Source organism: Meleagris gallopavo, chromosome 7, assembly GCF_000146605.3.
Source record: "Meleagris gallopavo isolate NT-WF06-2002-E0010 breed Aviagen turkey brand Nicholas breeding stock chromosome 7, Turkey_5.1, whole genome shotgun sequence".
NCBI classification, from domain to species: domain Eukaryota; kingdom Metazoa; phylum Chordata; class Aves; order Galliformes; family Phasianidae; genus Meleagris; species Meleagris gallopavo.
In genome coordinates, this window is record NC_015017.2 from 11,489,398 (window position 1) to 11,504,997 (window position 15,600).

At 37.1% G+C, this 15,600-nt stretch overlaps 1 protein-coding gene and 1 long non-coding RNA gene across 9 annotated transcripts in view; one reads left to right on the forward strand and one right to left on the reverse strand.

Annotated features, from left to right (window-relative positions):
• Positions 1–15,566, forward strand: part of CARF (calcium responsive transcription factor) — a 36,084-nt gene extending 20,518 nt beyond the window's left edge. For 3 of the 8 annotated variants that reach the window (XM_003207476.3, XM_019617022.2, XM_019617021.1), the window contains 3 exons: positions 3,314–3,444; positions 4,442–4,808; positions 6,096–7,058. In XM_003207476.3, the coding sequence (XP_003207524.1) occupies positions 3,314–3,444; positions 4,442–4,808; positions 6,096–6,211 (614 nt within the window). In that variant the 3' untranslated portion in view covers positions 6,212–7,058. Of the gene's footprint in view, positions 1–3,313; positions 3,445–4,233; positions 4,339–4,441; positions 4,809–5,677; positions 7,059–7,298 lie in introns of those variants that run through there. The other 5 variants (XR_794096.3, XR_002116592.2, XM_010713475.2 and 2 more) reach the window with 5 other exon arrangements.
• On the reverse strand, positions 2,458–3,376 carry LOC109368500. Its single transcript, XR_002116593.1, has 2 exons — positions 3,297–3,376; positions 2,458–2,580 (listed from the first exon to the last, which is right to left on the reverse strand). It is a non-coding gene; the product is annotated as an uncharacterized LOC109368500 (long non-coding RNA).
• Positions 15,567–15,600: the final 34 nt, after the last annotated feature.

The following is a 15,600-nucleotide window of genomic DNA, read 5'->3' on the forward strand; positions in this document are numbered from 1 at the left end:
AGGTTGATAAATGCAGGACAAGGGGAAATGGTTTTAAGTTGAGGGAGGGAAGATGTAGGTTGGATGTCTGGGGGAAGTTCTTTACTATGAGAGTGGCGAGGTACTGGAACAGGCTGCCCAGAGAGGTTGGGGATGCCTGTCCCTGGAGGTGTTCAAGGCCAGGTTGGATGGGGGGCCCTGGGCAGTGTGCTCTAGCATTAAATGGGGAAGTTGGTGGCCCTGTATGTGGCAGGGGGGTTAGAGATTCATGATCCTTGAGGTCCCTTCCAACCCTGGCCATTCTGTGATTCTGTGACTTCCTCTCATTTCACTGCAAAAACTGTGTGGATTTATATAGAAATTTATTTTATCTGTATCTTTTAGGTTTTTTTGAAGCTAAGTACGCTATGCTTTCTTTGTAGCAAATGCTACTCTTACTTCAACTTCAAAACATTTACTAAAACAAATAAAGGTGTTTGTAAATAAATCTAAATGCCACCCATGTAGTTAGGATTGCACACAGGTTGAAGTGCTCCATTGGATCATGGTGTCTGATAGTAAATTTAAAATGACATTATTCTCTTCTTTTTGCCTAGATTTCAAGTGTATTTCTGTTATTTTGCCCAGTGTGGCATGAAAGAACTTCCCTGGATGTTTGTGGATGCTTTTCCCATCTGTTGTTTAACAAAAATACGTTAAGAGTCTCATTAGAGAAGTTGATGGCTTTAGCAGGAATGTGACTGCAGCAAGGTGGATGATTATCTCCACACATTCCATTAAGAAACCTGCAGCATTATCTTAATGTTATTAATCTCAGTAGCACTGCTGGCTCATTTATCTCATGAGAAATTATCTCATTTATCTAGAATGTAGTGTTTAGTACTTTTCCAGATAGCTGATGGAGAGTTCTATGGGAATCAAAGGTGCACTGCCACAATTGTCATAACTAAAGATCTGTCTAAGTCAGAACTTACCCTCCTCTGTGGTTCTTGCCTGAAGAAATCTAGACATATTTGGACTTCTTTCCTCTTTGGCCCTCATCACTCCCTGATCGATATTTTTTTAAACTCCCTCAAAGTCTAGCTCACTGGGCAATTTCTCTCTTGAGCAATACTGTGTACACCAGTGCACTAGTAATTATATAAGGCTAAAATTGGGCTTCTGTTTTGTTTCTGAACTCTTATTATAGTCTTTGCTGCAAAAATTGAACAGAAAAGTGTCTTGTACACTTAACAGCTCTTAAGGCAAGAACTTTAGTGTCGACAACTATCAGAGTACAAAAGGTAAATTTTTAGGCTCCATTTGAATAATGTTTTGTTTTGTTTTTTAAGGAAGTCTTATTTCTTAGAAAAGGAGTTTGCAATTTGCAATATAAACAGAGCTTGAACTCCTGTTTTACTATTTCCACTAGTGTGCTTTTATGGAGAGAGACAAAATGGTGGTTCCAACAGCTGAGCAGGGCTAATTTTTTGGTACAAGCAATCTGAATGCTGATGAAAGTTCAGGAAGATCAATTCTTGTCATCTTTCACAGATACCTGATAAGACTAACTTGCCTTGAAAAACTATGTAAACATCCATACAGACAGGTACTGACTTTAGAGGAAGTTTGTATGTGTTTGGTTTTCTGCACGTGTGCACCAATTCAGTGAACGTAAGCAGATAATCTAATTCCAGCATATCTTGTCTCCAATTAACAATTAATTAAGTGTGTGAGGATGAGTCCACACACACTGCAAACACAATTATAATTATAATAAAAGTCTACATGAAAAAAAGAAGCCTACTTTGAAGAAACCAGTACTTGCTCAAGAATATTAAAATGTAGCAAAGGAAAACAGCACTGAATTCTCAAACTACTGTTTGTGTATGTATTGTTTTTTATTTCAACTTGTGTAAATTTGTTCATGTACAGCACCAAAGAAACCAAGCAATAACAGAATTAATCCCCAGATGGTTGTTTCATTTTCTGTGCAGAAGTCCATGTCTCTGCCTAGAGTTCTAGGCATATGAGGAATATCCTTCATCATAGAATACTGCTTTTTGTCTCTTTACTATTAGGTGTAAGAATCACTGTCAGAATTCCTAAGTCTGTTTCCTTTTACGTCTCTTATGAAGTATGCTGACAAGTGGAATAGAATACCATGGATGTGTTTAACTTCTGGCATTCATACTGAATATCCATGCAGTGTAAGGACTGGGTAGAATTGGATTTGATCTATTAGATTTGTACCTAGGCTTATCCGTGTAGAGTACAGTCTCAGAAAAGAACTGCCATCTCTTCCTACATGTGAATATTCACATATTCATACGGGATCTCTGTATAATATTAAAAAACACTAAGTCTTTGGAGTGGGTATTCAAGAAGACTTAGACCGTATGTTATTGTCAGTTAGGATAAAGAAAGTGGGCTTGCAATTCATTATGTACGATGAGAAACATATTTCAAGTTGCTTAGATGGATGGAAGCTTTGTGTGATTTTTTTTTTATTATTTTTTTTCTAGAGAGCTTTTTGAAATTGTTGATTCTCATTTTTTCCCATTCTGTAGATTAATGCATATGCACATGGCAATCTCTTCCTTCACAGTTACAGCAGTAAAGCTGCAAAACAGAAATTTGAGCAGTAATGTAATTGTGCCTGTATACATCTTAGCCAAAAAGTCCTGGGTATCTCAAACAAGAATGGAATTGTTTTTGCAGAAATTACGGCAAGTCTTGATTTCCCCAAGTCTTAAGGAAATAAAGACAATTATTTTTGCTCTAACTAAGAATTTGGAGAATACAATACAATCTCTAGACATCAGATAAATAGGCTTTCCTACACCTGGTGTGTGTATAGTGCATAGAAGTTTTCCTAATTCTGCAAATATGCTTTTGAATGAATGAGAAGACTTGCTGGATTTTCTGTGTATGTTTCTATTTTGGAAGCCAACCTTTTAATGCCTGCCTGTTACTGAGCCCTTACTGAAGGTCCTGTGTGGTCACATTGTTAGATTGCTGTTCTGATAGAAATGTTTCGACTTTTATTTTAGAATTAGGAATACAATACAGAGAGTAGGGAGCAATTATGTTGCTGTCCAGAATCACTTCTTTTTCATTTGCAATAGATGTACTATATTCCTATGATATTTTTTTCTTGTAACCAACCATTTATTTATTTTTTTTCTTTAGCATCCAAGCTCTTCTGCAGAAGAGAAGAGCATGTATGTATACACGTGTCTTAACTACATCTATGTTGAGATTGAAGTGGCTTGGCTTGTTCCATTCACAGGGGAGGCTTTTAAACAAGGAGGAAACAGTTCTAACAGTCTGCTTACTGTCTGTGGTACTGCAGGAAGCTCACCAGGGGATTCGGTCATCACCAAAGCAGAATCCAACCAGAGCGTGGAGACCCTGCTATCAGAAAAAGCTCAGCTGTTGTCTTCTTTCTCTTCACTTCAGTCCAAGATATTTGCACAATTTCAGGTATGGTCAAGTTTTTTAGAGAATGTCAGGTGTTCTATGTTGGGAGAACTGAAGGAAGCTATAAATATCAAGTTTCCTCTTAACTAGTGATCCCAAACACTGGCTTTGGGATTCCCAAACACTGAGGGAATATGGACTTAGAAATAGCTCTCGAGTCCTACTTTGGCCTCTCTTATATTGCACAACTGTCATCTAGCTGTAGTGCAGGAGATCCTTCTGTATTGTGGTCTCTTTGTGAAGACAAAACCAAGAAAGTGTGGGAAGTGAGTTTCTGCCTCAAATCAATCACCTTAATAGTTTTACACGCTTTCCAGTCGTTTCATGATGACAATGCTGCACAGTTAAGGAAGGATGTGTCAATCATATTCCTTTTAAATCTGTCTCCAGCCTCATAGGGGAAAATCTGTTAAAATCCTAAAACTGCTCCCAGATCAGAAATATAAGACTTCCAGATTGAAAAGGTGAGGTGCAGGGCTAAGTATACCATGCTAAAAGAGTTTCTTCAAGTTCATCCTGCTTCAAACCTGTCTCTCATAACAATCTTTCCTAAGCTACCCTTGTATCTCCTGAAGGTCATAATCTCTTCTATAGACATGTAACCTGCAGTGAAATGCTGTTCTGCTTGCTTGTTTGCTTCTCTTTCTGAAGGCAGCCACCTTGGCTTCACCCCACTATGCTTTAAACCGGTATACTTAGCTTTTAGTGCACATCCCTCAGGGGAATAAACATGTATTGAGGAAGGATTTGAAACTCAATATCTGTCAAAAATTAGATTTTTATGGTCCTTAGTAGTTTTCTAGGTGCTGCTGGACACCACTGTCTGCTATGTTTCCTGAAACAAGTATAATCTACAGATGCTGAAGTTGATTCTTCAAAAGAGATGATGTATAGAAGGTCAGAACCTATCCAGTTCCAGCACTGCAAAATGTGTTATTAAATATAAATCTCTTCTGCTTTAAATGCTATTATATTTGTACTTCTGCTTTCTCTTTTGCAGGGATTACAGATGCAATCAAACTTTACCTCCACAAATGGATCAACAGCCCTGATAGCTGTAAATAACCATTCCCATTCCAATTCTGCAAATCTCTTGGATTCCCTAGAGAGTGCAGTAACCAACCATCCTCCAGTGGTTGGTCAGGGGCACAGTCTGCAGAAAGATTCTGGCCTAGCACAGCACAGTGCTGCTGCCTCTGCTTTTGGGACTTCTCCTGCCACTGATCAGAATCTGGTCACCATGGGCCAGCTAGTAGCACTTGACAGGGAAGGGGACTCCAGAAGCCTAGAAGGAGGAATCCAGCAAGTTCTCTTGGGAGATGTACAGACTATTCCAGTACAGATTGTGGAAAGCCAGCCTGCACTTGGTAAGTTGCACTCTTCCCAATACACATAAATGTAGAAAATATACCGGATTTTGTTCTGTGTGTCCTAAAACAAAATAGATAAATGTGCTGATTAAGGAGAGCTCCAGTATAGGTTTGTTCCAACCGATTCTAATTAATATTTACTGTAAAACCACAACGGCTGTAAAATATTTTTATGTAATTTTTGCTATAAAAATAGAGACTTAGTTGAACTACTTGCCATCACTTTCACTGACAAAATACCAGTATTGTTTTGCTCTGAATCCCAACATTTAGCTAAAACGCTCATCTTCAAATATGCATTTTTGTTAAGAGAAGTAAGCGTGTAAAGTAACAAATACTGAATTTGGTTAGGAATCTTTATAAATAATTTTTTTTTCAGGTCTTTTAAATCACCATTAGGATATTTCTCTGTGGCAGTATTGTCAAGGTTAAACATAAGAGTTCTTCTCTTGGCTGTATTTTTTTGTAGCTCGTCTTTTTCCTTGTTGTAATAGGATTTCACTCTTCTGCTGAGAAACTTTTCCTTCTGGGTAAAGGTTATTTAAGAGAGGCTGTCGAATATACCTCCTTCACTCAGTTGTTTAGCCCATTTGTGCAATCAAGTTGTAGATGCCTTTCAAATAATAGTTAATATTTAATATACATTTTTAAATACTAGTTTACATACAAAAATTTAGCCAAATTTAAATCATAGAACTGCAGGAACTGCACTCGCTGTTTGTCTTGGATTTCCTTTTACTTCTGCTCAAGATCTTAAACTGTCATCACCATCTGGATTTGGAAATTGTGAGGATATTTGTGCCTTTCCTAAGATAGGTGGAAGACTTGCTCATAAAATGCACCAATCCTCCTCTTTTCTGTTACAGAGTCCAGATTTCTTTGTCTGAAAATCGGGAGGACAAAAACAAATCTGTATTGAGGAGGAATTAATGTTACAGAGCTGATTTGGATGAAACACTCACCAGTTCAGTCAGTGATTATTTCAAGATGCTTTTCCCCCGTGTGTATACATGCACTTAGTTGAAGTTATTTTGTATTTTCTAGCCTTTCTCTTATCTAAAGTGGTAGCTTAAGAATAAGCTATTTCCCGATGAGAACATACGCGCAGTCACTGAACAGTGGCCAATCATGCCTGAAGTTTAGGTCATTCTTTAAATCAACATATTTTATTGTTTATTTGGTAAGCAACAATGTGTCGTCTTCTTTTAAATGCATACAGTTGTTGGAGCTGAAGTGTTATCAGTGGTATTTGGATTTTAATGTTTTGTTTCGTTCTGTTTTAAGATGAAGATAATACAGAGGCTGGTATCTGTATGAGCCAAGTTAAACAAGAGCCAAGAGAAAAAGCACTGTCTGTGGAGCCAGATAAAATCAGAGACCAGAGATCCTCCTCTGTTTAAATCTGTGAAGGCTGTAAGGATTTTTCAAATCAGAGGACTCTAAATGCCTTGGGAAGAAAGGCAGGTACTCTTAAAATAATGCCATTATTTTTAAATGGTACTGTGACATTCAGACTGAGCGTATTTTACAATAGTTCTGACAGACAACTATTTTGATTTACAACTGATGTGACTCACTGCCAATTCCAAATCTATTCACTTACCAGGTGAAACAACACTTCTCTCTTCTATTTTATGTTTTGAATAATTTGAATGCTATCCAAATGGTGCATTTTGGTCGGCATTTCTGAAGGTCTTCCACTGTTAGTTTTGAATGTGGATTAAAATGCTTGATTTGCTTTTTTCCTTGAGACCATGAACTGTTACAGCGCTACGCAGTCCACAGAATCTGCCAGCTCCCAGACTCTGGAATCCAACAACAAAGTTCATGAACACAATAGTGTTGTGACAAAACAAAGGTCTAATAGGCTACATTTCTACGTGATGAAGGACATGGATGCTTAAGAAAATGCAGCTTTGACCTGATCATGTTAGTGGTGTGAGGATCAAGGAGAGAAGAAAGGTGAGGATGCCAGGTGAACTTAGTTGTATGATGAAGAAACATCTGTGAATTGTAACAATGAATGTTTTCAGCTTATGATGTCTTTAAACTTGTTCTAGCTTTATAATCATAGAATCATTAAGGTTGGAGAAGTCCTCTAAGATCATCAAATCCAATCATCAACTTATCACCACTAAATCATGTACCTAAGTGCCACATCTGTGTTGCCACTTGCAGCCTTTGCAGTGGTACTGTAGCAATAGTTGGTTGTTACATCTAAAAGTAGTCTTTGTTTGTTTGTTTGTTTGTTTTTTAAAAAAAGAAAGAAAAATTGATGCTGCAGTTTCAGCTTCTCTACCTTTTGCTTTATGTACTTAAATTATATTTATGAGTTGATATCTTAACTTGCTGCTGTTCATGATTGTGAGGCTTACGTATACATTACTAACAGAGAGGCCCAAGAGAGCAAAGCAAGTAATATAAATCTAAGCAATATGTTCTGTCACCATAACATTCAGGAAACAAACTTGTTGTTTTTTTTTTCAGTAATAGCATCTTCCAGGACTGAACTGATCTGAAGTACTTAAAAGAGTTACCAGGAAGTTTCATAAAACTGAGTATGGTTGAGTAGTACCTTTTGGCAGCACTTAAGCCGAAGTCATAATAAGTGACAGAAATTGAATTGCATGATCTGTGATAGATAAGTTTCTTTAACAACAGCAACAAAAAAAAGGAATCTATTTAAAGCAGTAAGTGAAATGAAACTGATGTCAACATAGGTATCAAGTTAAACAGTGGCATTGGTTTTTCAGACGTTGAATTTTTAAAGTAGCATCTAAAATATTTTGTGTACAGCAGTACCAGCAGTTCCTTTTGAATTGTTTAAGAAACTGATCATAGAATTAGATATTTTTCTGCATGCTGTACAAGACTGCAGGCAGAAGACTTTCTCTTTTCCACTCTAAAAAGCAATAAAAAAAAGAAGTTGACTTACTGAGAGAAAATGTTAGGAATATTGTGTGTATATATATGAACATAAAGATTAACGTTTTGAAATTATTACATTTATTAGTATGCATTCAAGGTATTCATAAACCTCATTTGAATAGTGGCCATTTAAAACTGATTTTTAACTTTCTTTTCTGTGTTAAAAGCTAAAACTTTGGAAAGTCGCAGGTTGAAATTGGATTCCTAATACCTCTGTAAGCAGCATCTGTTAGATAGTTATGCTGTAATCTTAACATAAACATGTACTGACTTCTGTGAGGTTGATTAAGTATTGCTGTTAATACTGTTCATGTTAAGGTTAATGTTTATGGATTAGCTTAAATCTGAACTTGCCAACAGATGATAAATACTAAGAGCCAGTGTTTCATCATGCAAGTGCATAGAGAATCTTCAGATGTTTGGAGTCTATGATACTTGTTTCTACACGGACTTGTTTTGTGGTATTCCTTACTCATTTCTGGGTAGGTAAATCCTGTGAGATTCACCCTTTTGGTGGTGGTGGTTTTTTTTTTTCCTGTTAATTGTGAAAGTATGTGCAGAATGGATGTTCTCTGCTGCACTCAGCGTTCTGGAGGCAGTAGTCACATTTTCAAATTCAGTTGTTATATACCAGGATGGCTACCTTATTCCACACTACTCAGTGATTCCACCACCATCTGTTTTTCTTAAATTAATACATTCCAAAGTATATTGCCTTTCTCTACTTTAAGAATTTTTTTCCCTTGTTATATTTATTTTCCTCTTTAAGAATGCTTTCTCATTTTTGAAAGTGCTTATTCTCAAAATAAGTTACAGCTAACCAGCAATAGGTTATCTCAGTTTTGGTTGGTTTATTTGTTTCTTTTCGAAGGAATCAATGCGCTTATGGCCGGTGTAAAAACTTGAGGAAAGAAGTTTTATTTCTAATGGTTCTTGCTTTAGTTCTCTCATCAGCAGATTTATTTTTTAATTAGCATAGTTCTTCCTACCAGTAGCTACAAGCTAATCCTGTGCTGAATGTTTCAGAAGGTACTTCTATTTTTTGTTTAGTGTTCATAGCTTGTGGAAATCTTGTAATTTGTTTTGAATTATGGGCCATGAAATTATTTCTATAGTTGAGCCTGATTTGCATGATAACTTGAAAACAACAGAAGAAAAGGTTGGGAGAAATTTGAAGATGATGTAGACTGTGCAAAAGCTGGGGATGAAGAGGCAATTCTGTTCCTAGGAAAACTTTGTTTGAAATGCTTTGGTCAATAGTTTCCTTCACTTTCACAGAATTCCACTTCATCTTCCAAATGCGCATTCCAGTTTAGTACTGAGTTGTCTTTTAAGTTTGTTTCCTGTTTGAAAGGTATGTTTACTCTTGCTTTGTGCGTGTTGCTGATGGAGAACACGGGCCAATCACACATTCAAGCATCTGTATTCAGATAAACAACTTAGTTCACTAATGTCCACTTAAAATTTACAGGAAAAAAATTACAGGTAAACAAAAGCACTTTCAATGCACTTCAATTTGTTTGAATAGAATACTCAAGGTTGTTTTTTGTTTGTTTTTCTGAAAAAGCTGTGTAGCTTGGTGCACAGTAGTTGGTTGTGGCGTTAAATTGAATTTGCAAATGTTTTTCTGATGTTTACTTTGTTTTCTTGTGATTGTTATGTTCAAGTGTTCGTTTTGCAAACATAGAAATCCTGAGCTTCCATGGCACTGTAAATGAGCAAATTCTTTGTTGCTGTATTGGTGGTTGGTTGGCTTTACAAGAAGGGCTGTGCTTATGTATATGCATGCAAAAAAGTCTTTTGCAAAAGCATAGAAAAGACACAAAAAAGGCACATATCTATAGCCCTTACCCAGAATGGCATCCTCTTGGATGGAAACCAATAGTGTTAATGAGTGCACAGGTTTGTTTCTTTTTGCACTGTTCAAACCCCAAATTTGCTTATGTGGTATGAAGATTGTTGCAGCTTATACAAAATTTAGAGCCACAAATGTCTGTATATGTATGTATATATATATATATTTATATAGTAATTTAATGTATAGTACTTCTATTGAAATGTAAACTACTTTCTCTTTAAACAAGTGGTCTATGTTGTGATTGTGGGTATTCATGGGGAGAAATACAAGAGTTACAAGGGCAGTGGTTCACTGTGTAGTAATGAGAACAAGCAGGACAAGTCCAGGGAGACTTGATAGAATGAAGAAAGTCCTGCAGGAGTGAAAGGAGTGGTCCCTGTGGGGAGGGCTAAGCTGGAGGGAGCTCCTGGCCCTGGAAAGGGTTTGCAAGCCCATCACAAAGGTTCAATGCAGCTCCAGTTTTTGGGGCAGTAGGGTGAGGGAGGGCTGAGTTCATGGGGAAGATATACACGTATGAAAGAAAAAGCCTGTCTTGTCATCATGAACCAACAGAGCTGCTTAAGTATCGGTGAGTACCAAAGGCAATTAAATATCTTCTCCTAGTCTGATGAAGAAACACATCTTAGGGTTTAAACCCAGGAGATGCCTCCTCTTCTTCACATGTTACCAGGGAAAATGCCTTTTCTTCCCAACTGAATTAACCTGATGCTCCCCTCATCCCTCTGACTGCTGCCCTGTCTACCTCAAATACACTCCAACCAAACCTCTCCTCACATTTATTAGGGCTCCCATCCAAGTCCTCTGCCCTGTTTCATCATTATGTTGTTGAAAGTAATTAATGACTTCACAAGTAAATACTGATGAGGTTTGCTTCTGTCAGTTTTTTATTGTCTCCCTTGGATTCTAAGTTCATGTATTCCTTTATTTTTTTTTATCCTTGCTTTGTTGGTGACTTATCATCCATTTTGGTGTGGATAGTAGCTGGCTGTTCAATTGAGTTTGCTGTTGGCAATATGCTCCCTTACACCTGTTCAAACAGATGTGTTCTTAGATTAGGTAGAAGGAATCTGGGATAGGAAGTGCAATATAGCTGAAGGTGAGGCTTTGAAAAGGCACTATTCTTCATGGAACACTGAGAAGGTCTACCTTTCCCAGCCAAGCAAGCTTTCTTATGAGTAAACATGTGAACCTGTTCCATCCATGATAATAATATCTATACAACCCATTAGTGGATGAAAAAGGCACATATAAAACACACTGTGTTGTTTTTTTAGGTCAGAAGCTATCCAGCAGGTCTATCCAACAAGCATCAACTAAGGTATGATTTGTGAGAAGAAAGGGAAGGCAAAAATTGTATCACATGACAGGAGTGTGGGTGGGTTGGTTTTCTAGAGCTAAATGTTGCATCTTACCATCATTCCATTTGTAACCCATCTAACAAATTACATGTTTATTTTTTAAAGTGATTTGATGTGTTTTCTGAGGAGTCTTCAAAGGAATTAGAATAACAGTAGTATTTTATTATAGGAGGTATTAGTAGGTGTTTGCCATATAGGGTCACATCCACATTCTAGTACAGAAAGAGGTTAAAAATCCTTGAAAGCTTTCTGACATCAAGTACTAAGTGTTCCTATCCTAAGGGGTCTTCCCTGTCTAGAAAATTAAGTGCATTGGGTGCTGCAGCAGTAAAACCTAATCAGTGGTCCACTACTCTCTACCAGATAGAGAAAACCTTGCAAAGGGAATGTATGTGACAACTTGAGAAAACTTTTTTCCATACTGAGGTTTTAATTGATAAATGCACATGGATTTATATACATTAAAGAAACTAAAAACATTGAGAAGCTTGTGTGTAGTTGACTAATACAGTTTTAGTTATGCTTGTCTATAGTTAAATGATGCATGTATTTTAGGGAGCATATAGTCAGGCCCTTTATGTAGATAACTGAAATTCATATTTTTACTACTATCGTTCTTAGCAATCTGCAGTGTGGTTCACTTAGTAATGTGCTGGCTTTTCTTAATGACTCTCTGTTCCATCAAGAACGTGTTTGCTCAAAACAAATTAGGTTTCTTGCTCTTCCTTCTCATTTTTCTAGTAGAGATTGTTAAGGATGAAAATCTTTTTGTAGTATGGTTATTTGTAAGTATTGAGTTTTGTGTCCTCAGTGTGAAGGAAATGGAAAGCAAACATTTGCATATTATTGGATCTGCCATTTGGTTATTTTTATAATACACTCAGTTTTCTGCAGCATCACAGTGCCGATAGAGCATGAGTAACATTCAATTGTTATCAATATTTCACGTCTGTTCTTAGTTTAAATTTTGTATTCAGTGGTTCCAGCAAAGATCTGGGACTTTGCTTCTACTCTTTGTAGAATAGTCTGCCTCTACATATTATTTAAAATGTAATCAGGACAGTCAAGTGGCGGAAGGAGAGACGGAAACAGAGCTCTGTGTGTCAGGGGAAATCAGTGGGAGAGAGAGAAGTGCAGCCCCATGTACAGTCAGTGTGTTTAGAGTATGCACAAAAAAAAGCACAGCAGTTGTAGAGCCAAACACACAGTGGAGAGGGGATGGAAATGAATGACATCAGAATCCTTACCTTTACCTCCTTCCCCATCACAAGAGAGTACCTCCTTTACATTTGCGTTATCTGACCTGTCACCTAACAGCACATCAGTGACAACATCTGTGAACTATAGTTTGTTTATGAATGACTGAGTCACATCAAGTCTAGAGATGGTTAAATTTTAAAACAAATTTTCTTTGCACTTAGAATTTATATTAAATTATGTTATTATATTAGTGAAACCAGTGATATCACAAATGGTCAGGTCTCAAGAAAAAGAGAAAGAAGAGAAAGCCTTTAACTGAATTTGGTCATTGAAATTTGTGGCCTAACTGAGCTAGGTACTAACTCCGAGGCGTATCCTGCAGAACTTCTTGAGCAGAATAAATCTTTTTTTTTTTTCCACAACTATCAAGAATGTCAGCTGCATTTGTGTTCTCATTGACTGTGGAGCTCCTCATTTTTATCTCCTTGTGGAATTCTGTTTTCCACCATGAGGGGAAATGGAAGTAAACTTGTATGAAAACATGATGGACAGTGTCCATGCTGCATGCTGAGTGAACTGACAGCATGCAGGACAGCCACACTCAAACATGCTGTATTTAAGCTGTGTTAGGAATGGGAGCTGACAGAAAGAATAAGTAATCAAAGAGTGTAATGTTAAAAGCAAGCATCCTTGCTCCTCACAGTGTACCCTTTTTTATAAACAACATGAGGAAAAATACTGGTCAGATCTTGAACTTCTTCATCACCAGCCCTCTCTCCACAAGAAGAAGAAAATACCTACCCTTAAAGTTTAACAGTGGGCTTGCTAATTGGTCAGAAATCTTGCCTACTTTCTATTGTAGATCTGAGTGTCCATTTTTTATTTCCTGAAGAATTATTGTAAAAATCAGTTCTACTTTACTGAGGTGCTGTTCTTTCAGAGATAAATGTAACCATTTCTTAGATATTTCTTTTAAAGCTAAAATTAAGTGAGAGAGTGAAAAATTAGAAATTAATTATGTATTTCTTACAAATGACACTCCAGTTTTCTGAAGAGTGCAGGTGCTTCCTCCTTGTCTCCTACTTTTGTCTCTTAGTTCACTAGTTGTCGGATGTTTTCTTAGGATTGCTTAACTTTGAGAGTACTCCAGTTAAAACCAGCAAGAAGCCAGATTGAAAGCAGAAGAGGAAGTAAAGTTTGTACAAAGCTGCTTGCAGGAGATAGAAGGCTATCAAAGATGCAGCTCAGGATTGCAGTTTCTTCTGGCTGAAGTGATTCACTTTGAATGGTAAACATTTTTATAGTAAGCAATTGTTTATAGCTGATCTTACTGCTATTTATGCTGTGAGCTCGCATGTAGTAAAAGCTAGAACAGTAACCACATATATTTGCTTTATCTTCGGTGTGATAGTTATTTTCTGATTGCAAGCTGGTATAACATCTGTCTTTCTTAATTGTTGACAAAGCTGCTACTGCATTTGAGTTTTTGTATGTGGAAGGAGAAGGTGGGAACTGCTTGACTTCCTACTGAGAAGAGATAATCTGAGGAATGAGGGCTCTACAAGTTTTAAAAGTGCATGGTGAGGGGGAAGGTATTGCATTAATTGACATTTATTTCTCACTATCCAAATCTATTTTAACTGGCAATAAATTAAATTGATTTTCCCCAAGTTGAGTCTGTTTTGCTTACGACTTTAAATGGTAAGTGATCTCCCTATCTTTGAATCGCTGGGCTTTTTCAGCCTGTTTTCATGCCTGTCCTGTTGAGGGAGGGGGGAGGTGGAAGAGTGGCTAAGTGGACAATGCTACCTATCATAGCTTCTCCATCGTCTGAGGTATGAACCTCACAGTATTCCTTAATCTAGGAAATAATGGACTATGAGTGATGTCTAAACTGTCCAGATGGATGGGACTAATGAAAGTGTTTCTTCTTGGCAACTGCTTCTCTGGAGTAAATTCTTACCTGGTTAACAGGGCCTTCTGGGTAATCCCACAAGTACTTACTGAAAACTTGTATTTGATCTCAAGTCATAATGGCAAATAGTAATCTCTTTGATTGTTGCAAGCAAATATTACTTTGAGTCCTTTAAGCAAGGCACAAAATTGATCATATTTTACTTTTTAAAAAATTGTTCTATATGTAGAAAGGAGTGCATGGTGTTTAAACTGGGGCTTGTAGTTCTAAATGTTCTAAAGGTTCTGGCTGGACCTTCCAATTTCTGCTTGTTCACCATTTTACTGTAGTAGATCTCAGTTGTGGTATCAACTAAGGAACTGGTCTAGCCTATTACATTTCTGCTGGAGAATATAAATGATATTTGTGTTTTACAGATTTAAATGTAGGGGAGGCATTCTGGGAAAATTACACTGCTGCAGTACATTCTCCTTCATCTATTCTGGTAGTGTTGCTCTTGCTGATGATGAGGATGGCAGCAGCATCTTCAGAGTGTTATATTTATGCTTCAGAAGGGAATAAAGCTTGGGGTGAGTGGCTTCTTTGGTCTAAGTACTGTTAGGCCATGCACTGGAAAAGAAATAAGCAGAGCCTGGAGATGAGACTTATATCCCAATGCTTTTCAGAGAGTAATTTCCTGTTGAAATGAGAAGGGAACTTCCTTGGAATGTAAGTTTTGTATATGGGTTTTTATATCGCCTACCAAAAACACCTGGTGCTTTCCACTAAGGGTGTGTAGGCTGGATATTAGGTGGGATGATTCACTTGCTGATTTCTGGTAGGGGCACTCTTTGTAACAGAAAATCAATTGATAACTTCCTATCATTAACTAAATTAATCTTTCTTTTCTTCCCCTTTCTTCTTGTCTCACCATGAAAGGAAGATTCTCTGTTAAAAGGAATGTGGCAAATTATTAGAGCTGTCTGTATAAAGGATGTAAAGCTATCTGTGGTGGACAAAGATGACTTCTTAGCTAATAAATTAAAGAAGGAGCTTCAAAAAGGATTGCACTGTCACTGTAACTTCAAATAATGTCTTCCAATATAATTAACTATTGATTATTTTTTACTCTTAATGTATAATTATTTCTTAAATTTTCCTATCTACATTGATAGAAATGTATAAACTAATTATTTTGTCTCCTGAGGTACTATCAAAGGGAAGGTATTTCTCCATATTTTAACTCAGGGTCAGCTGGGGATAATTAGGCACCCACTGCTCTGGAAGTATAGAAGGTTATGCATGTTCCCCATCTACCAAAAGTCTTTTGCACCGAAATATAAAAAAAAAAATTCTGAACTTAAACCAGACAGAGTGACTTAGCTTAGAATACTGTAGTTTGGGTCATTAAACTATGGCACCTGTCATTTGAAAAGCAGCTACAAACACTACCCTGGAACCCAGCTGACCACATTCAGTTGCCATGGCCTAGGTTTATCAGCTGCAAACAGTAAAAAAAAAAAAGGGTAACATTTTCATAGAGAACTTTAT